This window comes from Charadrius vociferus, unplaced genomic scaffold (assembly GCF_000708025.1).
Source record: "Charadrius vociferus isolate BGI_N301 unplaced genomic scaffold, ASM70802v2 scaffold259, whole genome shotgun sequence".
NCBI classification, from domain to species: domain Eukaryota; kingdom Metazoa; phylum Chordata; class Aves; order Charadriiformes; family Charadriidae; genus Charadrius; species Charadrius vociferus.
Window position 1 is genome coordinate 5,816,114 of NW_009661368.1, and position 26,246 is coordinate 5,842,359.

The following is a 26,246-nucleotide window of genomic DNA, read 5'->3' on the forward strand; positions in this document are numbered from 1 at the left end:
CCTTCCCAGGCACAAGATCAGCTTGGCTGTATATTCAGAGATTTCTGAATACGCGCCGGATACCTGCCTAGGTGGTCACAGCACTTCTGTGGTGTAAATCCAGAGAAATCAGTTCTGGCTCTAACAAGTGATATCTGAGACCCAGCCGTATTACATCACGGGCCATCATAACTGGGTGTTTGTCCCTCTGCGGTACCTGACCAGCGGAGTATCCTTGTTGTGTCCCAGGATGTGGGAATTATTTTAAGGTCGCTTCATTTGAGCGCTGTGGGTTGAACAACAAAATCAACGCAAAAAACCTGTCTCAAAAACGTGGGAAAGCTTTCCCTGCCACCCAGGTATTTACACAGAGCAACAACCACACGTGAGACTGTCCTTTAATGATAATTTTCTTGTTATCGTTCAACGATTATCTTTTCTTTCCATTCCAGATGAGTTTAGAAAATGACGATAAGAGAGCACGCACGCGATCGAAGTCTATCAGAGGTGAGCAGCCGGTTATCCCGCAGCGTGGGGATGGGTAGACCTGAGCTCCCTGCACTCTGCTTGTCCCAAATGGGCTTTGATTTTTCAGGTCCAGCCTTAACTCTTCAAGTTATGCTCACTGCCCCCCAACCCCACCTCCAACCCCACCAAAATCTGTCTACAAACCTGGAAAACCCCAAACCTTTACAAGTCCTCGTAATATTTAACCCTCATCCCCTACACTGAGGGAAGAAAAAAAAAAAAAGATGGGGGAGGGAAAGGCCCTTTGCATGCTTTGCTTTAGGGGAATCTCAATCACTGGAGCTTCAGATCAGCTCCTGGGGCTTTCATCATGCACGCTCTGCCAGCGGCTTTGAAGTTGCACATCTGAGAGTGCCTGGCAGAAGTAGTGCACGCTGGAGAAGCAAATGGGGCCGTCCCCCGGCAGGGACATGAGGACAAACGACTTGTTAATACAAACCTGGATTGCTATTTATTTCCTGACTTTAAAAAACAAAACAAAAACCATCCCATGCAGGTCTGTCTTTGCATGCTTTCTCTCTGGCAGAAGGGGAGGTGTTCTGATACAGAGCACAGGGTGTCACCCTGGGTGGTCGCATGGCCACGTGTGATGGTTACAGACCAGCCTCTCAGTTTCAGTTCCTTTTTTGCGGCCGTGGATTCGATGAATTGCAAAGGTGGCTGGAAGTGAGGGATGAAAGGGGCTGGCTGAAGAAGTGGGATGGCTGCAGGGACCACAGCTTCACCCACACAGCTGTGCTGGACCACCTTCCTTTGCCCTGACCCACCTTCCTCCTTGTTCTCCTCAGCATCTGCATCTTTTTAAAAACAAAACAAACCCCAGATGCTGCCAATTGCGCTGAATCGAGCTTGGATATTTGGGTTTCATTGCTTTGCTGCACGTACATAAAGGTGCTCGCTCAGGTTGCTAATGAGAGTGCCCTGATTCTATTTATTTTCTTGCACCCTGCCTTTGCCACACTTGATTCTGGGTTTTTTTGATGTGAAAAGGTAATTTATTGCGTACACCCTGGGACTTGCCACTACCTCCAGTTTGTTGGAGCTTGTGAGTCATCCCACCAGGAGCTGGATCCCAGGAAACCCAATTAGCTCAAACAAATTGAGCAAACGTGTTATGGTTTTTAGCCTGGGCAAATTTAGACTTGTGTTGTGGGGTTTTTTTCCTCCTGCTTATTTGGATTCCTGGCTGGATGTAAGGTTTCAGCAGCGATGCAATGTTGTTGTGTGTTGTTATTGTAAGCAGTGAGAAGTCCTCTTATTCACAAGTGGGGAATAATCCCTAAAGCCCCTACAAAGTATTGTTTACCTTGAAAGCCAAGTAACACATCCCCTGCCATGTGTCTGAGCATAGGCAGGGGCTCCCACATCAGTCCGGTGTGACACTGGGAGGAGAAAAATGCGGCTGTGCCTGTTGATATTACAGAGGTAAATGTGGCCATTGCAGCAAAACAGCAGAGAACTGTGCAAAAATTAATTGAGGAGCACATTTTAAAGGCAACCATGGAGAAGAAGGCATGAGAAAACTTCATCTTTACAGAAAAGTGTTTGAGTTATACGCATGTATATCAGTATAGCTCCATTGACTCGAAAGTCATCATGTATTTAGAGAACGAGCTAGTCCCTTATGTTGCAAACATGCACTTAGGTGCTTGAAATTAAGCACAGGCATGACGATTTACAAGGCAGGATTATGATTTACTACACACTGGCATGTAGTAAGCAACAGCAGGATAGATTTGTCCTTTCTCTCCCGATTGGGATGCCCAAGGAGGAGGCAGTAGAAACTCAGCTGCGGGCAGGAGAGGATCCCCTAGAGAAGGGGGATGTCTCAGGGGAGGACGGGCACCCCTGTTGTGTTTTTGACCTTGTGTTTGTTTCCATTGCTGCATCCCACCCCTTCGCCCAGTGCCCACGGAGCTCATCGGCCAGGAGGTGAGGTAAGGACCCTGCTCCTCCTCGGTGGTGGGAGGGAGGGAGGGGAGGTCCTGTGCTGGGACTGGCTTGGGCAAAGCCCCACAGCTCCTTACAGGCTTGGGAACCTGGGTGAGGGGAGCAAACCCGTGGGCTAATGGGGTGGAGGTCTTGTTGGGGGGCTTATAGTGGTGGAAAAGGACACACCTTGTTGTGTCCAAGTCCTTAGGGCACCACTTGGCAACACACATTAGGGGAACTGCAGGAGTCAAAGGGATGAAAACAGGAGATGGGTCACATTAGACTAAAGACCCTCCAGCCATCCTCTGTCCCACCCCAGATCTAAACCCCAGCAAAACCTGATGCCCACGTTTTGTGTTGCAGGATCATTAGGGACAACATCCTACTAACCAGAGTTTCTTTTCCATATCTTTTACATCCTTTTGTTGCCCCTAAAGAATGTCGTGTCACATGAACTTCTTGTGCCAGGTGGTCCTCCTTTGGCCCTATGTCCCCTGTTGAGTCACCAAGGTCGTGTTGTCACTCATTTAGCAGCACTGGCATGCCAACAGCAGCAGCCAAAAGAGCCGGAGTGAGCCTGTGCAGCCCTACAGAGCTTCTCATTATAAATAACAGCCTCCCCCATCTCTAAGCTCCCTTTAAACCTTGCACAAGGGCTTACGCAAGAGGTAGGAGCCTTTAACCTGGACAGGCGCTAATAGCAGGGGCTGCCTTTCCTAGCAGCCTCAGTCAGAAAGCCGTGTGTGTCAAAGAGTAATTGGACCTTAACCAACCCAATTTCAGAGCATTTCTGCTCCTTCGCTCTCCTATTACTCTGGAGAGATGGGAGGAGCAAGCGGCAGGCATGCCACTTCTCCAACTTTTATTGCTGAACACTTGAGTGGAGGTGGTAATTGGAGCAGGTGACATATATAAGGGGCAGGACAGAGTGCTCCACAAAGCCATCTCTGCAGCTGTCACCTAATTGCCTGATTAACTGGACGATTAATCGACTAATTGGAAGCAGGGCATCGTCTGCATAACAATAAGAGGCCCTTTTGTCAAGCATATGAAGTCTGCGGAGAGGGGGAGAGCAGGTCGGTGGATGGCTCTTGCAGGGAAGGACAGCAGCTTTCATAGACCTCGAAGCCCCTTTCCCCTTTCAGGACTCCTTGCCAAAATATGTGAAACCTCCCCAGAGGAGAGCAGGGCCGGGAAAGCCTGGTGCGGAGTGTGCTGAGCATCACCTCTGTGCGGGTGCTTTTTAAAGGAATTAAATCGACACACGGAAGCCAGAGACATCCCAAATCCCCACCTGCTTTGGAAAACCTCAGTGCTGAACCATTTGGCCCTTTCCTACTTACTTTTTAGCACAGGCTTCATTTCACCACATCAAAAATGGGGGGTGGGAGGGAATCAGCTTTAATCGATGCAGGAAAGTTTATAAAAGCCTATAACATCATCAGAGCTGCTCTTGTTTGCCCCTGAATAAGGCTTTTTTTTCAGGCAAGTCACTGGTAACATAAACACCGCTGTGTCTTTCGGCGTGCAGTCACTTAAAGTGTGTCTGGTGCTGCTCAGGACAGAGCAGCCTCAGTCATGACTGAGGGCAATTAAAATTAAGTAGACTTTCAGATCATCAGCGGAGGGGGGAGCTCCCTCTTCCAATTGCGCACGTTAGAGCGGGATGAGATCTTTTTATATATGACCTCGAGCATTTTTCTCTGGAAGGGGTGCCTTGCTGAGGGGTAGGACCCCGGGCACGGTGGGGCTCGGGCTGTGTGTGCTCACCGAAAAAGCTGGGAGCCGTCCCCCAGGCAATGGCATCGGAGGATGCTCAGCACCTTGGGTTGAAATTGGACCACGAGCAAAGGGCACAGCAGGAAGGAGGGACTTCATCTCGGAGGGGCCAGGAGGTGCAGCTTACACCCACGGCCACATAGCCACCTCATCTAGAAAGCTGTGTCCCCTTAGGGGACAAGCTGCCGTCATTTGACCTCTTCGCTTTAGCTTTGCTAAGCTAAAGCAAGCCGGTCTCCCAGAAGGAAGGATTCCTGCTCCCCTGACAGTTCAGTAGCCCTTTCCTGTCCCGGTTTTGGGTTGAATTATGTTCTTTGAACACAGCGATCTGACTTGTGTACCGTGTTCTGGGGAGTTGAGCCATTAATAACCCGCCAGTGCACTTCGAGCTGCTGCATCCATTAGTGCACTCAGATCCTCCTTATCCTTAGCTTTCTGCAAGGGCTGAGCTCTCTGCTGAGAGCAGAAATTGAGTCCCTAAAGCCTGACTTGGCACTTGGTACTATTTAATGTTGTCCTGCGTCTTTACTCCAAGAATAACCGGCTGGCCGGATCCCCTCTGGGCTGGCGATACCTTCTCCCTTTGCACTGTCATCAAGAGATTTCATTAGCGCTTCCAACTTCCCCAGCCAAGGGTGATACGGTGCTAAATGAGGTTATTAATCCTACATGACTCCAGAATTCCTCAGACGTCAGGCAAGTCACTTGGGCATCCTATAATCAATGCCATAATCTGGTTTTGCCAGAAAATGTTTGCTTTAATGCTTCTTATCTGGAGCCCTTATAGCTCCTGGAGCTGGGGCTAATTACCCCTGCAGGGGAGGCGCGCGGCCCCGCGCCGAGGGATGCTGCAAGCAGGCTGTGTCGCTGCAGCCCATGGCAAAGGCAGCAGCGGCTGCGAGCGCTGCCCAGAGCTCCCTGGAAGTCTTTAACTCGTCCTCTTCTGCAGAGCAGCAGGAACAAATGCCGGGATTTGGGAGATCTGGTCATCTAAATCCCACCCGCTCCCCCCAAAGTTAAGCTCCGAGGTGATATTGCGGATTTTTCTCCTGGTGATCTCCACCCAATGTGTTCTGGCTAAAACATCCTCAATCCACTCCCAGGCTGCTCTTTCCAAAAAGTCACCCATTTCTTACTGCAAGGAAGCCCAGTTCCCTGATAAGCCACCAAATAAGTGAAAATCCCATGTTTTCCTCCTGCACCAGAGCAAAAGAAAACTGCAGAGTGGCAGTGGGGAGGGCAGTAGTTGTCTGCTTTTTAAAAGCTTGCTCTTACACATGCAAATCTTTAATTAAACATACTCATAAAACTATAATGAACTGTTCATCTAATTAAATGGGGTGAGTCATTTCATTAATTTTTAGCAAACTACAAGGCTGCTCTCCTGCCCTCCTTACTTGGAATTCAAAGGGACAAGCTGAACCGTTTGAGGGAAATTATCTTCCCTTTTGCAGTTATTTTGTTCCTTGGTCACAGGACCTGTTTAACTGACCATAGTTTATACGCTTCTAATTAAAAATGAATTCTCTGAGTCCTATCGCTGTTGTTGATGGCTGTTTGTTTCCTTCTTAAGCTGTCCGACCCCAGGCTGTAACGGCTCAGGACACATCCGTGGAAAGTATGCAAGACACAGAAGGTGAGGCTGGGTTGGAGGTAGTGGGGATGGAAAAATTGCCAGCAAGAAACCCAAAGACAGACGTTCACTGGAGAGAGGCTGGTTCAGAGCAGCAATCCAACTCACCTGCCCCAAACCTCCCTACCAAAGAGCCAGTTTTCTGTCTCTCCAACAGACCTTGAGGTCTCCTGGTGGTGCTGCTTCACCAAGCTGACAGTAGCCTTCCCACAGACCCCAAACCATGGCAGAAGGACCTGGCTCAGGTGCCTGGGGTTGACGGGAGCTCTCAGCAGGCAGAGATGTTGGTCTTCTCAGTGCCTCTATGGACAGGGAGGGGAAATGAGAGCAGGCTGGTTGCCTTGGGGGCCATGCCAGCCTTAACTGATGGCTTTCATCACCCTATAACAAGGGCATGTAGTGATAGGATGAGGGGGAATGGTTTCAAGCTGGAAGAAGGGAGATTTAGATTAAATATTAGGAAGAAATTTTTCACTGCGCGGGTGGTGAGGCACTGGCCCAAGTTGCCCAGAGAAGCTGTGGCTATCCCGTCCCTGGAGGTGTTCAAGGCCAGGTTGGACAGGGCTTGGAGCAACCTGGGCTGGTGGGAGGTGTCCCTGCCCAGGGCAGGGGGAGTGGAACTGGATAATCTTCAAGGTCCCTTCCAACCTAAACCATTCTATGATTCTATAATGGTGAAATTGGAGCAGTTGGTGGACATGCCCCAGGGGCTGGTTCTGCATGCCCTGCCTGGTTTCATGGTGGCACTGGTGGCCACCACCAACAGCAATGCTGGGAGCTGTTGCTCCTGCTGCTCTCTGGACAACAACTGTCCATGGGCCAGACTGCCCATGCATGGAGTGAGCCCAGCATCCTCGCGCTGACTTTTGAGAAAAGTTGACATATTTGCACAAAGTCGAGGTCTGAGAGCATATCTTCTGGCCACAAAGGGTTAAACCAGCTAAAAATCTGGGCTGCTGGATGATTTTTTTTTTTTCTTTAGTATTTGTATATTTGTCCCACTTGCCTTTGCCTAAGCAGTTCGGATGCCGTAGCCATGCCTTTCTCACTCGGCAATGCCTCCTCTCTGCTCCTTGATCCCATCTGCAGTTTACAAAGCTGCCCTCTAGCAAAGAAGAGGAAACTTCAGGATGCGGAGGCCGAACATCTGGTGTCGAAGAGAAAATCCCATCCGCTCAAGCTGGCCTTGGATGAAGGCTACAACGTCGACAGTGACGGCAGCGAGGAGGCCGAGGCGAAGGAGGAGTCCGGCTCCGACGAGTCGGAGGGGACGCTGGAGGAGGACGAGGTGGAGGCGGTGGAGCAGGAGGAGACCCACAGCCCTGAGCCGGCAGAAGGTGCTTTATCATTATTGATTGCAGAGCTGTGTTCTGCAGATGAATAAAGGGCAGGGAGTGTTAATAACCAGGAGTTATAGCTCCTCTGAATTATGTACAGGATGGGTCCTTCAATTATTACGCTCGGTGGAAGCACAACGGCAAAGCTCTGGTTAAGCTGAGAGGGGATACGGACAGAGTGTCTCTGGTGTCTTCGAAACGAGAGCTTTTCCATCAGGGATGCTCCCAGGGGAAAGACCCACAGAGGAGCTCGCTGCGTGGCTCAGATGGCGGCGGGGAAGGCAGCCGGGATCCCGCATCGGTGCCTCGATGGGCTCGGATGCTTTCCCTGGTGCAGGAGCCATCCCCCCCGGCCGGATCCGGCCACAATCCAAGAGCGGGAGTGACAGGCAAACGAGCCGGGTGTCCAGCCGGGGTCCTGGCACTGCGTTGGAGCCAGTTTGGAGCCCCTGGTTTGGGGAGCACTGGGAGCGAGGGGGCCAGATGGCTGCTGACAGCGGGGGGCTGGGAAGCCGCGCACATCTGAGCCCTGCGAAAGCTTCCACATGGAAATCCCCTTTCTACCTGTCATTCCCAAATGCAATAAATTAGGCTGCTCCAGGGGTATAACAGCCAGACTCTGATTTCAATTAAGTTTAAGTAAGACAAAGAGATGTTTACGAGCTTATATAATTACTTCATTTTCCTTCTTTTTTTTCTTTTCCTCCCTTTTTCTTTTTATTTTCCTCCTTTTTTCTTCTTTTCCTCCTTTTTTCTTTTTTTTCCTCCTTTTTTCTTTTCCTCCTATTTTCCTCCTTTTTTTCTCTTCCTCCTTTTTAATTTTCCTCCTTTTTTCTTTTCCTCCTTTTTTTTTCTTTTTATTTTTTTCTTTTCCTTCATTTTTTTCCCCTTTTTTCCCTTTCCTTTCTTTCCCCCCTCCTCAGAGAGAAGCCCAGCAAAATCGACCCATTATGGACAAAACACGGCAACAAGTACGTCTGGGCCCAGCAAGGCCAACTATAGCAGCTATCAAGAAATAATCGCCAACTCTCTCCTAAACCTAGGCCAAATAGCGGAGGAAACCCTCGCCATCGAAGGGCAGCTGCCTGAAGCTGAGCTGCAGGTCTCCAAGCCTCCACCCAACGTTGTGCACCTGGTCCATGAGGATGCAGGAGAGGAATTAGTGGAGGAGGAGTGCGACAAGGAGATCATCATCCAGACGGAGGATGCGGAGGAGGTCATCGAGGTCACCAGCGAACGCAGCAGCGAGTTGTGTTCGGAGCACCGGGACGATGCGAACTGTGAGGAGTCCTGCAAACTGCAAAAGGCTGAAGCGGAAGAAGAGGATGATGATGATGAGGAGGAGGATGAAGATGAGGAGGAAGAGGAGGAGGAGGAAGAAGAGGACGAGGAAGAGGAAGAAGAAGAGGAGGATGAAGAGGAGGAGGAGATGGCTCCTGAAGTGATCTGCGAAGAAGCTCCTCACACTTCTCAGGACACCCAGAAAAGCCACTGTGAAGGGCAGTTCAGCCCAAAGCCTGAGTACTCGGTCATCGTGGAGGTCCGGTCGGATGATGATAAAGATGATGACGCCCGTTCCCAGAAATCAGCGGTGACCGACGAGTCAGAGATGTATGACATGATGACAAGGGGGAACCTGGGGCTGCTGGAACAAGCCATCGCGCTGAAGGCTGAGCAGGTGAAAATTGTGCGGGAGCCCAGCCGGCTGCCAGGAGAGCACGTAAAGCACTTCCAGGTGGATGAGAAACAGAGCAAACCGCTGGACAGCATCCGAAAGAGCTACTACGGCAAAGGTATGGGGACGAGTCTTCGTGTGCCTCCTTCCTTCCCATCCCCAGCTGAATTTGCCTGCTCAGCACCTCATGAAAACTAGGGGGGTTTCACAGCCTGCAGAGGGAATTTAGCCACAAATAATCAATGCCCAGAGGGATGGGGACATCCTAGAGGTCAATGGTGAATGCACAAAATGATGGTGTCCTCTACATCTCAGCAGGGGAATTACCCGGCTAAATTGCCCATTGGCATTGAAAATCTCAGCCTGAGCAGTAGACCTGGTTTAAAATCCAAGTGGGTTTTAAAGTAGTGGTAGGAGTCAGGCCACAGCAACAGGAGGGACCTGGCAGGGGCAGCGGAATCCGATGGGTGCTGAGCTTGGCTGCCTGCTCGGTCGCTGTGAGTGGCTCCACGCTCCTAGCCGGGTTAGTACTTAAATCGCTTTGCTGATTTTAATTTTTGAAACTTCCAGTGTTACAATTCCACCTTGATAAAAAAAAAACCAAACCCAACAACCAAACCCAAAGGTTTCTCCCTGTTTGACCAGAAAAGTGGTGGGAAGCGTCCTTGGCAATTTTTCTTTTTTTCACCTCTTCCCCTCCAAATCTGCTAACCTGCTTCCCACCATCCTTTCCTCACAATCCCTAGATCCCTCAAGACCCGAGAAGCGAGAAATCAAATGTCCGACTCCTGGCTGCGATGGGACTGGCCATGTCACGGGACTCTACCCTCACCATCGCAGCCTCTCTGGTTGTCCGCACAAAGACAGGATCCCTCCCGAGAGTGAGTACATGGTGGGATGACAAGGGTTGCTTAAATGAGTCTGAAGCCTTATTTCCTAGGGACAGTTTCACATCTGATGGGTAGAGCTGTCCCAAGGCCGATGGGCACTCTAAATAGTCCCAAATGTTGTGAATTTTATGACTGCGTCCCTAGCACGAGCCTGACGTTGATCCTTGGGGTATAACAGAGTTTCTGGCACGGCATGGTGCTTTTCCAAGTTGTTTCAGGATGATTCTGTCTGCCAAAGTGTTACAGCTCTTCATGGGAAACACTGTGGAGATTGCTAAGTCCTACCCTTCTTAAAGATTTTTAGCACCATCCTGTGGAGAATGAGGTCCCTTCTCTGAAAATCAAAGAGGTGCTTCAAAAATGACAGCCCAACTCCAGAGGTGCGATAAGCAGTTCCCATCTTTACATGGAATGTCACATATTTTTCCCTATTTGGGATATCATGGTGAGATGAAGGGGAAACTGTTCTTTCTTGCTGTCCAAATGTGCTCAAGGTGTTGCTGTACTGCAAAGGAGAGGAGTTGTTCAGACGGGCAGGATAGCTGAGTCTCCCCCCAGACTCCCATCGCTGTAAAATTCACAAGGTGCTATATTGAGATTCATCTATTCCACAGAAAATATTTATCATCGTCATAACAGATTTTTATATATACAAATGTAGAGAGATGGTTTATTTCTACCTCTCTACCAGAATCCTAAATAGCTTTCCCTGTGCATATACATAAAAATCAATGTTATATGTTTATGATAATGGCATAATAGACCAAAAAAAAAGAAAAGAAAATTAAGCCCTTCCTTATCAGTAATTTCAAAAGTTGCAGACCTGCCATAAACACAGAACTGCAGGAAACAAGGAGAAAGTAGAGCTACCTTCACACAGGCTTGAATGCAAGAAAAAAACATTAATAAATAACTAACACAAGCTGTGTGCTTTCGAAAGGCTTGCAAATCAAATTATTTTCTTTACTTTTAAGGTCAGCGCTGCAGGAAGCAATAATCCTGAAGATTAAAATAAAAAAAAAAAAATCAAACAAAGACTAGTCCTAAGGATAAAAGCAGAGATACAACTTCAATCACTTAAAACTACCTGAAATTGGGAGACCTGGCTCCGAAACAGTGGTGGGCGGGAGGGGCTGGATGGGGAAAACCGGATTGCAATCAGCTAACGAGGAGAAAGCCCAAGCTGTGTGCAGAGATGCTAATCTAGTGCTGACCTGAGCACTGCTGCCTTGTAAATCTTTTTTTCTCTACGCAGGCAAGTTCTAATTACAGCATTTCACGTTCCCTGATTTCTAGGAAACCAGTGCACAAGACTTGATGATTTTGCCTTTTTGTTATTTGTCTGTGATTTTTATCAAGTTCTTTTTGCTTCCCTTCCCCTCTCCCCTTCTCCTTCTCGCTCCAAAGTCTTGGCGATGCACGAGAACGTGTTGAAATGCCCCACGCCAGGCTGCACAGGACAGGGTCACGTCAACAGCAACCGCAACACGCACAGGAGGTACCAGCTTTGTCTTCTTCTCCATGATGGCCAGGGCAAGGATGGCAGCACGGCAACCAGCCCAAAAGATATTGGCTTTACTCTTGCACTGAGAGATAGTGTAAATAAGGTGTCTGAGGCCAGGCTGGATGGAGCTCTGAGCAACCTGGTCTAGTGGGAGGTGTCGCTGCCCATGGCAGTGGGCTTGGAACTAGATGATCTTTAAGGTCTCTTTCAACCCAAACCATTCTATGATTCTATGAAGTTGGGATGACCCTAAGACAATAATATGGGAAAGCAAAACAGGGCAGTGATTTCTGGCTGGGAATAAAGCAGAGCGATGCTTCCAGGCTTGCAGGTGGGACTGTGGAGGGGTAGATGCAGGTGGGAGTTCATGGAAGAGGTGTTTGGCACCAGGGAAGCAGAGAGTGCCTGATGAGGCTGACTGGAGGGTGACGTTTGTGTTTGGTGGTATGGCACTTGGCAGGATTGTGTGTGAGACTCCACTGGAAGTACTGTGTCCTGCTCTGGCATCCCCCCCAGCATAAGAAGGACATGGACCTGTTGGAGCGCCTCCAGAGGAGGGCCACAAAGATGATCTGAGAGCTGGAGCACCTCTCCTATGAGGAAAGGCTGAGAGAGTTGGGGTCGTTCAGTCTGGAGAAGAGAAAGCTCCGGGCAGACCTTATTGTGGCCTTCCAGTGCCTAAAGGGGCTACAGGAGAGCTGGGGAGGGACTTTTTACAAGGGGATGTCTGATAGGATGAATGGGAATGGCTTTAAACTGGAAGAGGGCAGGTTTAGATTAAACATTAGGAAGAAATTTTTCACTTTGAGGGGGGTAAGGCTCTGGTTGCCCAGAGAAGCTGTGGCTGCCCCATCCCTGGAGGTGTTCAAGGCCAGGTTGGACGGGGCTTGGAGCAACCTGGGCTGGTGGGAGGTGTCCCTGCCCAGGGCAGGGGGTGGAACTCAATGATCTTTAAGGTCCCTTCCAACCCAAACCGTTCTATGATTTCTAGGAATTTCCAAAATATTTAGGCTAAAATTAGTCTGTGATACTGATGAGCTGGGAATTTAGGTCCTCTTGCTGTAGGACCTCAGCCCAGATGTGGTCAGGAGGGGACGGGGTTGCACTTTGGGATCTGTAATTATACCCCATGTTCTGGCTTTGGACAAACTCCAGCACCTTTACAAACGGGAAGGCTGCAAGGTGAGCGGATGATGCTCTTAAAAACTAGAAACCTTCCAAAAAGCCAGATTAGCTTGTGCTACAGGATGCACTCATGAATTTATGATTTACCATTCGTTGCTCTTGAGCTTAATTGGCAGAGAGTGATGGCTCTGTGAATGTTGATGCGTTTGCAGGCGTGAGGTGAGTTTGTGTCGTTACTTGTTCAGCCGTGGAGGAACCTGGTGGATGCTTCGTCGTAGCCGTAGCTGCTAGAGGAACATTAGGGAAATCTGCTTGGTTAATTGAGAAGCTCCGTTTGGTGCAGGCAGCAAGCGATCGCAGTGAGATTGAGGTGATCCTCTGGTGTTAGTGGGTTGCAGAGTAAGCTTTGGGCACAATGGTTTGGGCTGAGACCCAACTGGGTCGGAGCGCTGAGACTTGCGTGGGGCTGAGATGGGGGTCCCTCGGTGCTGGCTGCTCCAGCGAGGAAGATGCCCATGATGACTTGGAGTGTGTAGGCTCTGCTTGGGAGGGGGTTTTACCTTCCCTGAGCAATCACTCTAAAAGCCATGTTTGTCCCAAAGAGACAGAGCCCGGCTCACACGGAAGGTGCGTGCGAGCAAAAGCCATCACAGCCCCCGACCTCCCGCAGGCAGCGGCGCGCTGGCAGCCCTGCACATCGGAAGTGCAAATGTTTCCCCGCAAGTGCCCCTCAGAAGGCTCCCTTCAAACAGTCCCTGCGAAAGATCCAAATAAATACAAATCAAAAATGCCATTTAACTGCTAAAACCACTCAAAGAAAGAAGCCCATCCCCTTCCACCCCTGCTGCCCTCAACCCTGGGGAGATGCCTCCACAATCCACCTCCAGGCCCTGGGGATGCTCCGGGGCTCATCTTGGAGAGATTCGGCACTTGATGTTTTGCTGCTTTGCTGCTTGACGAGTCTAAACCCAAGCTAGGATAAAGATGATAACAAAACCCCTTAAATGCAAACGCTTTTCTCATGGGGTCAGTGCAGCTCTGGGTCGCTGAAATGAAGATTTTCATGCTCAGCCCTCACGCTTCCTTTCCTTCTCTCTTTTTTTCCCCTCTTTCTTTAAAAAAAACCCAACAAAACAACAACAAAACCTCTCACAGTTTATCTGGGTGCCCCATTGCTGCTGCTGAAAAATTAGCCAAATCACATGAAAAGCAACAAACCCAGTCTGGTGATCCTTCGAAGACCAGCTCCAATTCTGACCGGATACTCAGGTAAACGGGAGCGCCGAGCCCAGCGCCGCGTCCCCGCGCTGCCCCAGTCCTCCCCGTCACGCTCTCGCCAGCAGCCGTCACCGCTCCCTCCGGCTGTATCTTGATACTGCTGAGTCCTGTTATTATGATCATAGGTCTCGCCAAGGTGGGGAGATATTTAATTGATGATCCCAGGGAGGGCATTGAGGACAATGAATTGCTTCTGTAGCATCAATTAATGCTGAGGCTACAGGCCAAAGGGTTTTACCAGTGCAGCAGAAGGCATTTGTGCCGATCGCTCTGCGATGCAAACTGCCAGAGAATGATGGCTATTATATTAGCATTATAAGCAGGGTGGGCTCGGGGAGGGGGAGGAGGAGATTTAGGCTACATATAAATCACTCGATGGCAGTTTCGCGTAAGTCCACCCGCTTTCCTTCCGTAGCCCGCGCGGTTCAGAGGAGAGAAACCTGCCGCTCATTTCCAAACCAGTCACATTTATTTTGTTATTTCGCCCGTCTCTATCTTCCCGGGAGAAGGGGCTGTCTCACATTAAGGATGTCCCTGATAGATGCTGGCTTCCGTAGCTGATGTGATTCATGAGGCTACAGATGGATTCTAATATGGTTAGTTATTTCGCAAGGAGAGCAGGACCGAATCTATAGTACGAGCCTTGAGCGGCATCACAAAGGCATCGAGGTCCAATTAATTTATTTATTTGCTCGCCAGGACTCCTGAGCACCCCAGTGCACCGGCGCTCGGTGCTTTGGAAAGGCCATTTAGAGCGATTACTTATTTATTTGCAGCGGAGCCCGCGCCGGGCACGCAGCGCTCTGAGCACATCACGAGGACAGTCCATGCTCCAAGGAGCTCCCGCTCCGAGGACTCGCTGGTGGAAAGAGGTCACGGGAAGGAGAATAACAATTGGCCATTTATATACAATTTATATGCAAGACAAATTGATTCATGATAGGCAGCCCAGCAGAAGCGGGTCTTTAAGAGGGATTCTGCAGGCAGGGGAGAGGCCCCGGTGCCTTCTTAATGAATCCGTGGAGGGGGGAGCAGAGCTAAACTGGGGCTCCTCACACCTTCGTGTGCCGTCTTGTGTCATGCTCCCATAAGTGAGTGATGCCCAACTTTCTACTGCTGTTGGAAAATCCTGCCATGCCACGGCAGCCCGTGAGAATATTGTATTGGATGAGATCGACCCCTTTGCTTAAAAAGAGAAAAATAGAGGAAAGAAAAAAAAAAAGGAAAAAATAATAAAAAAAAGTATCTAAGAGACCCAAACCAGATGCAGACTTGCTGAGGGAGAGCAAAAGTGCTGTCACTACCTCCTCTTCCCCAGTAAACCCTCAGGGACAAGGTACAGCCATCCGTCCCCGTCATGTCTGGTCCGCTCCCAACAGCCATCTCACCGTGGAAAAGAGAAATCACTGTTGCTTGTTGTTTCATCCTCAGGCCTATGTGCTTTGTGAAGCAACTGGAGATCCCTCAGTATGGAAGCTACCGGCCCAACATGGTCCCAGCAACCCCCCGGGCCAACCTGGCCAAGGAGCTGGAGAAGTACTCCAAGGTCACCTTCGATTATGCAAGTTTTGATGCTCAGGTTTTTGGCAAACGCATGCTTGCCCCAAAGATTCAGACTAGCGAAACCTCACCTAAAGCCTTTAAATGTAAGTTGGGAGCAGGGATTGGGCTGGGTTTTGCATTTTCTGCCTTTCTCAGTGTGTCACGATGCTCTCGGGATCGTGGCCTTGGGGTGGTGGGACAGTCTTGGGCGTGAGCTGCTGGATCCCTCCTGCTGTTGCAGAGCTGGGGGAGAAATGGGGATGGGGAGGCTGAGCTGGGTCCCAGAGTGTCCACCTTTGGCGGAGAGCAGAGCCCACGGCTGCCAGGAAAGCTTTGCTTGGGGGAGAGTCGCTTTGTCTTCGGCTTTGGGAAGAATTGCATCAAGTGGTGGGAACGTTAATCTGAGCGGTCTCTAGGTGGGATAAGTTACACAGTTGTCCTCAGTCAGTCCCTGTTGCTTTGCAGTTCATATCTATTGATCTGTCTTTCCTCATCTAGCTAAATGGATTATAGTTTTCTTCTCTTCCATCTTATATATGACCCACTGCACCCATTCGTCTTCTCTGCTGTGCTCTGCTCTCCAGCTCTGCTACCTATCCATCACCCACCTCCCATCTCCCAGCTCTTACCTACTGTAGCCACCCACCTCTGCTCCGTACTGAGGACCTTGCACCGGTTCCAACACTGTGCAATGAAAGCGTGGGTGAAAATGAACTGGCTAAATAAACCCTGGGGGGCTGCATGGGGAGCCAGCCCGCCTCAGACTGATGTTAAGCCTCCTCCTTCCCTGTCACACCAAACGTGCACCTGAAGACATCTTTTTAAGAAAAAAAAAAAAAAAGAGAGAGAGAGATTTAGGAGCCCAGTTTGCAGAAGTCAGCAGCCCCAAGAGGGCTTTCTGTCTGGCTAATCCCACTTCCACAATCCTGCTTAATCCTGGTGCAGCTGCTCTCTAAAAAGTGCTCGTACTTGAAAGCATCCCGGTTGTTGCACTACAATGGAAGCGCCCTTTATTACAGTACTAAATCTGTAAAGGATCAGACAATGAAATTGGATGGAGGCCAGAGAGCACAACTGCCACTGTCATCCTGGGTTAGGGCTGATGGAAAAGTAATTTGTTTCCCAGCACAAGTGATTCTCTTGCTGAATAGATTGTGTTATTTGCAATATTAGCAAAGAATTTTCAGGGTAATTGTACTGACAAAAATAATTCCAGCAGACCCACTAGGATAATCCTTTCTATTTTTTCTCATCACTTATTTTACTAATTTGCTGATTGCGAGTCTATTAGTGGTAGAAATACTTATGAAATGGAAAAGCATCGCTGAGCCTACGGTGTGAAATTGAAATTGGCATCTCACGATCCTGGATATTGTCAGGTTGGGCTGGCAAATACCCGCACCCCGCCGCAAAGACATGGATTAAACCGGACTCGAAAACAAGCAGCCATACACAAGAATAACCATTTGGGCAAACCTCCAATGAGTTAATCAAAGCGACAAGATGAATATGATTGCCAATCATAGCAGGGAAATCTGTTCCTTTCACTGAGAACTTATTTTAAAGAGATCTTCATCCGGAGGGATTTATATTCCCCTGCATGTGTGTGCATAACTCCCATTAATGTCAATACGCATTATATACGCACACAACGAGGAAGAAAGCAGTCCTCGGGAAGATTAGCATTTTATAGTGTCTTATATTACGAGTTTGTAATAGAAATAATGAAATCGCTTTGCTCTGTAGCCACATCAACCGAGGCTGACTTGCTGCTTCGCCATCGCCGGGGCAGAGCTTGTGAGTCCTCCCTGGCAAGACTCCCACGGAAGAGGGAGGATTTCCCCCTCCCCCCAAAAAAGGGCATAGTGAAATGAATTAGCAATTTGAAGATTTTGCTGATTGATTCAGCATACAGTCCTGTGACTGTTCAAAAGCAGATGATCCCTGGTTTGCACCCACCGAAACTACTGACTTCAGAGGGACTCTGTGGGTCAGGGCCCTCCTAAACAGGACCAGGTTTGAGATCAGGGCAAGTTTTATTGTGGGTTAATCCTGGGAAATACTCGCTTTCATTTTGTGGGGTGTAAAGAGAAATTGCATCTCTAGGAATGCCCTGCTGTGTGCTGTGACCTACAGTAACAGCGCGGTGCCGTGGCCGCGTGCGGCTGTGTAATAAATCCTGTTATTCGGGCATATTTAAATGATATGTCAGTTGTCAGAAAATCCATATTTCACTGGTGTCACCATCGGAAGCTTGTATTTCATGGCCGTGGTTTTGCTATTAATGTAACTTTTTAAATTGTAAGTTTTCAAATGTGCTACAAGAAATCTCCCCGTAAGTCAGCTCTGCAGATAAGTTAGGAACAACAAAAAAAGACCCAGGAAGCTTCTCTAAGCTTTCTCCTTTAACTGCTTCCACCAAGGGTAGCTTTAATGAAGAAAAGCACTCATGTTTTGGGGACTTGATGGCAGATTCAGTTAATGAATTAAGTTTTCGCACCGAGAGACCGTTGCACGAGCCGCAGCCAGCACTGCTCCCGTTGCACATCCCGGGCACCAGAATAGCCCGTGGGTTGGTAATAACCACAAGTTGCCACTGGAACTGCTAATATGTTGTCTGTGTCATGCTGACTTAACCTCTCACCGCTGCCTGTGCTGGTTATACATTCGCCTTGTGTTGTTCCTTCTCTTTTTATTCCAGCCAAACCTTTTCCAAAGGCCTCTTCCCCCAGCCACAGCCCCTCCAGCAGTTACGTGAAGAGCACTTCATCTTCCTCCACAGGCTTCGACTACTCCCACGATGCCGAGGCTGCGCACATGGCTGCCACTGCCATCCTCAACCTCTCCACCCGCTGCTGGGAAATGCCGGAGAATCTCAGCACCAAGCAGCAAGAGGCCCCCGGCAAGGTGAGCCCAGCGCGCCCGGGCACCGCCGCTCCAGCACGCAGTGGAGAGGGTTAAAACTTGAAGTCTTGGATGGGAGAAATACCTTTTTTTTTAATTTTATTTTACTTTTTTTAACCCTTCCTTTCATTTTAATTTTTAAATATAGAAGGAACGCAGGGACTCATCATCACCCTTTCGCTCCCTGCTTTGAGTGATGCAGTTTGGAGGAGGTATTCTTGGCTCTTAGTGTGTTATGGAGATGCATCGTGGTTCAAATTACCCACCTGAGATGAGCATTGTTCCCAAGCACAGTCTCAGGGCTGGTTTCAGTTGCTCACTGGTCTGTATCTGATGCCATTTGAGATTCCCCAGTTGCGTTCAGGCTGAGAAGAGAAGGCTCCGGGGAGATCTTATTGCGGCCTTCTAGTCCCTAAAGGGGGCCTACAGGAGAGCTGGGGAAGGACTTTTTACTAGGGCAAGTAGTGATGGGACGAGGGGGAATGGCTTTAAACTGGAAGAGGGCAGGTTTAGATTAAACATCAGGAAGAAATTTTTTACTTTGAGGGTTGTAAGGCACTGGAACAGGTTGCCCAGAGAGGTTGTTGAGGCCCCATCCCTGGAGGTGTTCAAGGCCAGGCTGGACGTGGCCTTGGGCAACCTGGGCTGGTGGGAGGTGTCCCTGCCCATGGCAGGGGGGTTGGAACTCAATAATCTTCAAGGTCCTTTCCAACCTAAATCATTCTATGATTCTGTGACCTCCAGCTATTTTTCAGAGAAACACCAGTTTCCAGAAATCCCATGTTGCAGTCTCAGCCTTGGGAAGATGTCTTAGATACCATGGGGCACCTTAAATGGCACTAGATGGTTGTGCTCAGCCAACTGAGTCAAAATGCCACATTGCTGGTGGTGCAGGGGTGCATTTCTGCAATACTTATGAGAGAGCATCCCTTCCATTCAGTTCCTTCTGACTGTGGAGAGGATGGGACATGAATAACCTGCCCCCCCCACCCCCGCAAAAGACAAATGGGGGCAAGATTCCCATCGGGAATTGCTGGCAGCTGCTAACGCTGGGCATGTTTCCAACCTTCCAGTCCATGGACATTGAGGTGGATGAAAATGGGACTCTGGACTTGAGTATGAACAAGCACCGCAAGCGGGAGAGCACCTTTCCCAGCAGCAGCAGCTGCAGCAGTAGTCCCAGCATGAAGTCCCCAGATGTGTCCCAGCGCCAAAACAGTACCAGTGCCACGAGCAGCACCATGACCTCCCCTCAGTCCAGCCAGACCTCCCGCCAGGATGAATGGGATGGGCCCATTGACTACACTAAACCAAACCGTCAGCGGGAAGAGGAGCCAGAAGAGGTGAGTGGTGACTTTTGATGTTTAAATAACACCTCATGGGGCACTGAATGCCGTGTTTGCCTGCACAGTTGTCCTATTTCCCCCCAACCCCCTCCTTTGCCCTTTAAGCCTCGGAGAGAAGTATTATTAGCTTCGTCAGTGCTACCAGACATTGATTGCGGACGATCAGGCAGGAGGCAGAGCTGTCCTGGGGTGAACACGGGTGCTGTTGGCTCCTCTGGGGTGTTGGTGCTAAGGAAGACCCCACCACTTGCGTTGCCCTGGGTCTGCCGTGCTTTCTGCGTTGTAAATCCTTTCAGCTCAGTTGCACCAGTAACGCTCCCGGTGATGTTCGTTCCCCAGGATGATTTATATCTGCCATTAGCAGATCCCAGTAACATTAACCCTTGCAGGCGGGGGAACCCAACCATTACCTCTTGGCCGGGGTGGGTGTCCTGGCACTGGAAGCGATGCACTGCCTCTCTGCCTGGGGAGGCAGGCGCTGCTGAGGATAAGTATGGGGGATTGCACTGGTCTCCAGCTCTTCAAGACCATGGAAGACTCAAGTGTAAATCCCTGTACAGATGTGGTTTACACATTTCTCCTATGAAAAGGGGAAAGTACTTACTATTTGATCTCTGGTTTGGGTACTGCAAGGCGCTTGCAAAGGGCTCAGGAATGTTGGCAGTGCTGCACTAACTGGGATGAACCTGGGATCCTTTCCCACCATGGCTCAGCAGCGATGATGACCTCTACAACCACTTTTCCTGGCTGTTTTCTTGCAGTCAGAGCCTGCTGCCCACTCTTTTGCCTCCTCGGAAGCTGATGAGCAAGAAGTGTCAGAGGAAAACTTTGAAGAACGAAAATACCCAGGGGAAGTTACTTTAACCAACTTCAAGCTTAAATTCCTCTCCAAGGACATCAAGAAAGAGCTGCTCACGTAAGTCCTGCCTTCTTGTCTCTTCCTCCAAAATGTATAAAATATGTAGCCAGCACAGCCAGACTGGTAAGAGACAGCAAATACATTTTAAAAATTAGAAGTGTATTTCCCTTTCTTACTATGATTGGTCTTCCCTCATCTAAGAGGTTCAAATGAAAGCTCGAAGAGAAACCCTATTCTCATAAAACTGCAGCTTATTGAGGCAAAATACATTCCCACATGGCCTTGAAACTCTGCAGTGGTGAAAGAAACTCTCTGGGGAGCTCGGTGCTCTCAGGATTCATGGATGTGCTTGTGGAAACCTCCTTGCAGGGCCCGTTTTCCATGGTATTTTCCTGCAAGAGTGTTTCTGGCACAGTGATGGAGCCTGCCTAATCTCCTGCCCCCTCGTTATGGGACACTGGGTGATGCTGTGGAGCCAAGAGCACCCAATGGATCTCAGTACCTTCTCGATGGGGGTGTTGAACCAGAAGGTGCCTCCTTGGGAAGACAGGACTTGTTGGCTGCTTAACGTAGAGCAACGGGTCCCATCACGGTGATACCGGAGGGCCACAAAACATGAATTAGGGCTGCAGCAAGATTGCTGTCATGCTGTATCTTACATTGGAGAGAGATCCTAACCCCGCTCACATCTGTGTATTCATGGCACCGCGTGGGTGGAAATAGAGACCCAGATCTATTCTATGAGATGGAGTATTGCTCTGTGTCCGCACTGATCACCAAACTAATGATTAATGTTTAGAGTCTGACCCAAACGCTGCAGCTCGGACCTGGCTCTGATCTAGTGGCACGTCGGGATCAGTCTGGAGGTCGCGATGGGGAGGTCTCCCCTCCCAGGCATCCCAGCAGATCTGCTGTGTGTGGGCCTGTGCCTCTGACCTTCCCGTATGTTAATCAGGGAAGAGGCGGCAGGCATTATTTTGCTGACCTTATACACCGTAGCTCGTTATTTGGCTACGCAAGCAGGAGGCGGAGGGAGCAGACAGGCAGGGAGGGGACCCGTGGGGGCAGAGCAGCAGCATCTTCCCTAAATGAGCAAAGCACAGACCAGCTGCCCTATGCAAAGCTCTAAAGGCTTTTTTTAAAACCCAGCAGCGATGTGAATAGCGACTTCGGAGGTAGAGCCCTGAAGTCTTCCTGTGCTTTAATGGTATTATGAGGGTAGAGAAATTTCCTAAATGGAAACAGCCCTGGAATAAATAAATGGTGTTGTAGACAGTCCTGAGCCTTCTCTCCCCATTTAGCATCCTTCTTCCTTTCTGGCCCAAGGGCTGTAATGAATTAGCTGTCGTTAAGGCAGGAGCAGGCTTGCCCGCTGTGCCTGTTTGATGCTCCGTGTCCGGGTGTAGTTCTTGGGCCATCTCCAGGCGCTGGTGGCAGTCGCCGTGAAGGCGCTCCTCACCTCTGTCTTCTCATCGCCCTCCTGTTGGCACAGGAGTGGGTACCACGTATCACTGCTGCTCGAACATCTTCATATCACTGCCAGCTCTAGGGCTCACTGCGTTTGTGTGGGTGCTGTGGCCGTGGAAAGGACTCAGGGTGAGCAGGGAATAGCCGCATCCCCACTCCTCAACCTGCCAGACCAAACCATCCTGGGACATCCATCAGTGTCCCGGGACATCCCCGCTGTCTCGCATACCCCCTGGCCTCAGGCAGGCAGGGCACGACTGCGCCAGAGCCTCACTGCTCGTGCACAAACCGGATTTTATTCCCCAGATACCGAGAAGGGATGGCACCTTTTCCCATCGCCCGCACAAGGGCAATTCTCAGTGGAGGCAGCGGAGGGGGACGGGTGGGAAACGCAGCCCGGCGAAGGCAGCAGGCAGGATGCGGCAGCTTTTGCCCATCCTCAATTTAGAAGCCCCCAGGCACACAAGTCAAAGGTTACTTTTATTCCCTTGCTGGAGCAAACACTTGTTTTCAAGCTTTTCTTTGCAGCTATAAGGTCTGAAAAAAAAAAAAAAACATTCAGAAAGCTGAAATTTGACATTTTTGGGGACTAAGCTGATTCCCACAGCCAGAGCTTCAGTATTGCAAAAATCATGCAAATCGGCAGCGTACGGACAGTGGTGTTCCCGCCTGTGCGCTCATGCCACCCAGCAGGCTGCTTTAAGTCTTCCACTGCCACGGAGAAAAACCACGCAACTAAGTATTTGGAATCCTTTCTTCACATTTGCCACAAATTTTTTCTTTTTTTTTTTTTTTTCCAAATTTTCTTCAGGATCCTTGTGATCGTTTGGGAACAAAAAAAGGGAGGAAAGGGAGCTGAAAGGGAAACAGCGGGTTTATTTGCGTGCAAACATATAAGCATATGCCGAGGTCCGACGGAAGGAGCCGCTGTAAGGGGTCTGGCTGACCGCCCCTCCCCAAGACAGACCCCGCGGGGGGCGCAGATGGCTTTGCAGATCCGCGGCACTCGGGTGAATCTATTCCTTTCCCGCACTTACGCTCGTTGTTGTTGTTGTTTTGTTGTTGCCCAGTTGCCCAACCCCAGGCTGTGACGGCAGCGGACACATAACGGGAAACTATGCCTCTCACCGCAGGTGGGTTCACCTTTTTTTCATGATTTGGACTCTAGAGACAACTTTTATTTTTTTTCTTTTAGTATATTTTTTGACCATGTGGATAGTTTGGTTCTGTTTCCTCCCACCTTCTGTTGCCCCTCTCCCTCCCCACACCCTGGCCCTTTTTCTTTTTCCTTTTTTCTTTTTTTTTTTTTTTTTTTTTTTTTTTTTTTTTTGCTTATCCAGATATTCCATCTCTTCTCTTTCAGCCTTTCTGGTTGTCCTCTTGCTGACAAGAGCCTCAGAAACCTCATGGCTGCCCACTCTGCTGACCTCAAGTATGTTTGCGCTCAACTTGGAACTCCTTTATTTTTTTTTTCCACCTGTTTTTTTTCTCTCTTCCCCCTCCCTGCCACCCCCTCCTCTTGTTCTGCTTTTGCTTTTCCATCCCCTCCCTTCTCCTTTCAAAGAGATGATCAAAATCCACCTGTGAGGAGCTCTGGTGGAGCCCGGCCTCCGGCTGCCGCATTGGGAAGAGTCAGCATCACAGAGCAAGGCTTATTTTGGGGAGGGGGGATCACAGAAGCGATCAGAAATAACCCGGATCCCTGGCAGGTTTCATTTGGGCACTGTAGAAATATGCTATTTTCTTTTTCGTTTGGTGTCTTTTCCCATGCTCTTATTTCCCCAGTTTGTGCCATAACCCTTTTCATTCAGCGTTTTTGTATGGCTCTCAAATAATCCAAAGCCGAGATAAAGGCTCACACTTTATTTTTGGGTAGAGACACAGCTGGGAAAATACCACCAGGACTTTGCGAAGAGCAGCCAACTCTTTTGGAGAACCCGGGATGCTAATTTTATGCTGAATTTTAGGGGTTGTTTGGGATGCAGTGACGGAGGTTCCTATTCATTTCCACGGGAGTTTGATTTGTGAGGGAATGGAAGAGGGAGCAAGCAAAGGCTTGGTGAGGCCGGATCCTGAGCCAGTGGCAAAGAGCTCACCGGCACACAAATTTCTTTGTTCCCGTGTCTGCTTCTGATGGGAGGAACCCCGTGTTCACATTTTCATTCAAATATCTTCCTCTGACTCCTGTTTTCAGCTTCGCTGCTGTCTTCCCAAAGCTCCTCCTTTTCACTAGGCACTTATTCTTCACCAGAGGGTTTCCCAAATTCTCTCTTAGGTTGCCTCCCCTGAAGAAAGGTTTAATAGGAATTGTGTTTAAAATAGATGGAGACACTGGGGGGACCCAACCTCCCCCCCCCCATCGTTGGAGAAAAGCTAATTGTGAATTTTTTTCCAACATCACTTCCATGGAGTCAGCCAATTTTTGGAGGCTAATTCTCCTCTGAGCTCTCTGCTTTGCTGAATCCCATTTCGGGATTATTTAGACACTGAGATATTCATAACTATAAGCGAAGAGCCTCTATGGAGAGCAAAGCCTCATGGGGGGCTTTACATTGCAGAGGCTTGTCATAAAAAAAAATAAGTATGTCCCGTGTGCTGTATGCACTCAGTGATGTTTGGAGCCATGACAAGAATAGTCAAATCAGGTGGGAGCCCCTTTGGTCACTAAGGTGGTCGGTAAAGCCCCAAATCCCATTTTGGTGGCCCAGAGGGCAGCGTGGGTCCAGGACGGCTTCGCACCCCACCACCAATGCGGGTGCTGGTGCCAGGAAAATTTTCGTTAACCACCTGCTCCTTATCACAGAGGTGGAAAAAGTAGCTGGATTAGTTGATATTAATAGAATATGCTAGTGGAGGGAAAGGACTCGCATGATTAGCGCTAAGTATACTTAATCATGCATTATAGACGATATACATTTTGAAAGTATCTCTTAAGAGAGCTTTGCTGAACTGGTGTTTCTCCAACAGCCTTAAAGAATAGCCCAGTGATCAGGCAATTAGCATTAAAGATATTAAAAGCTCTCAGGAACAGTGCCCGTTTCCAGTAAGGGCCCAGAGAGGAAGCAAACGGGGTCGTTCCTGAGACCGAGCATCGCGTCGAGCCTTGCCGTGCAGTGTCCTGGTCCCTTTGGGCATCCAATGTCAGTGCTTTTTATCAAAATACTATTTAAAACAGGAGACTTCTGGCCAAAGCAAAGCTTTTTAATGTTTTTTCTCAAGTACTGCTTTTTTACTCTGTCCTGGTGAGGATGGGAGCAGAGGAGGGAGGAAAGGAAGAGGATTTGGAGATATTACAGATAGCGCAGTCATCGCTTTTCACAACTTCAGATAAGGCCGTGTCAGTGTTTCCATTATAAATTCTATTTCAGGGGTTAATATCCCTGATATAAAAAACATAGCTCCAGGCTGGAACATGCAATAAAAGGTCTCTGTCGGTATGATTTGTCTCCAGATAATTAAAAATAAAACTCAAATCACTTCTCTCCCTTTTTTAAAAGTCCTGAAAGGCAAAAAGGAGTTTGGTGTTAGTGTTTTCATAATTTCATCCCACCCTGAAGCTAGAACAACACAGAAGTAGTTTTGCTTTCTGCTTTAACAGCGTATAACAGGGAAATGTCACAGTCAACTCTTAAACCTGTAATTTCTAAATGAGTTAGAGAATTTGCACCTTCATCAGGGTCCTGCTGGACGTGTCCCTTCTCTTAATGCACCGGACCTACGTGTATTTATGTTTTCTCGGGTCTGAGTGGGCCGAGCCTTGGTCCTGACTTAGTCTCCCTGCCACCCTTCTGGGACCAGGACGTGTCCCCACCCCAGGTGAGGTCCCAGGTTTTTTTGCCAATGGAAACTATTCAGCGGCCCGCAAATGCCAAACCCTCCCTCAGAGCTGGTGCAAAGAGGAGAATTTTGATATTTTCTAACAAAAAAAAAAAAAAAAGAGATAATTTTTAACAGGCTCCAAGCTGCAGAACTAAAGGCATCTGTGGAAATCATTGCTCCATTGACCCTCGGGGGCCAGAGCACCCCAGCTATACCATTGCCCGGGACAGGCATGAGCTTTCCCAAAGGCATTGGCCTCGGGGGCTGCCCGTGCACCACCACGTGTTGTCCATCAGTTCACTGGGGTGTCCTGGAGACACATCACTCCCTGCTCTGCTGTGGGCTACCAACCAGTGCTACCAAACCAGGCACTGGTGGCTTTAAAGATGGGGATCAAGAAAATGGGGATGAAATCCTCCCTGGAAGAGAAAGGGCACTCTGCGAGCTTGTGGTCATCCTGTGAGCTCAGAAGCGAGCAGCTGGGCATCTCTCCCTCGTCCCGTGGCAGCACCATGGATTTCCTCCCCCCGGTGCTAATCACTTGACTCACACAGCTCTGGCTAATTGGCAGGTTGGCATGCGCATCCTTGGCGAGCACTCCTCGCCTCTCTTCCTTGTCCCCATGACAACTTTTATGTCCGCCGCGTCA

At 49.3% G+C, this 26,246-nt stretch overlaps 1 protein-coding gene across 1 annotated transcript in view; it reads left to right on the top strand.

Moving 5' to 3' along the window:
• The first annotated feature begins 431 nt into the window (after positions 1 to 431).
• The window catches only part of MYT1 (myelin transcription factor 1), a 36,337-nt gene continuing 10,522 nt past the window's right edge, over positions 432 to 26,246 (top strand). The window contains exons 1-14 of the mRNA XM_009893431.1: positions 432 to 486; positions 2,414 to 2,444; positions 5,792 to 5,854; positions 6,941 to 7,190; positions 8,114 to 8,981; positions 9,610 to 9,744; positions 11,161 to 11,251; positions 13,538 to 13,651; positions 15,092 to 15,306; positions 17,985 to 18,109; positions 19,180 to 19,449; positions 20,214 to 20,368; positions 22,849 to 22,911; positions 23,142 to 23,210. Coding sequence (XP_009891733.1) covers positions 432 to 486; positions 2,414 to 2,444; positions 5,792 to 5,854; positions 6,941 to 7,190; positions 8,114 to 8,981; positions 9,610 to 9,744; positions 11,161 to 11,251; positions 13,538 to 13,651; positions 15,092 to 15,306; positions 17,985 to 18,109; positions 19,180 to 19,449; positions 20,214 to 20,368; positions 22,849 to 22,911; positions 23,142 to 23,210 — 2,504 coding nt within the window. The remainder of the gene's footprint in view (positions 487 to 2,413; positions 2,445 to 5,791; positions 5,855 to 6,940; positions 7,191 to 8,113; positions 8,982 to 9,609; positions 9,745 to 11,160; positions 11,252 to 13,537; positions 13,652 to 15,091; positions 15,307 to 17,984; positions 18,110 to 19,179; positions 19,450 to 20,213; positions 20,369 to 22,848; positions 22,912 to 23,141; positions 23,211 to 26,246) is intronic.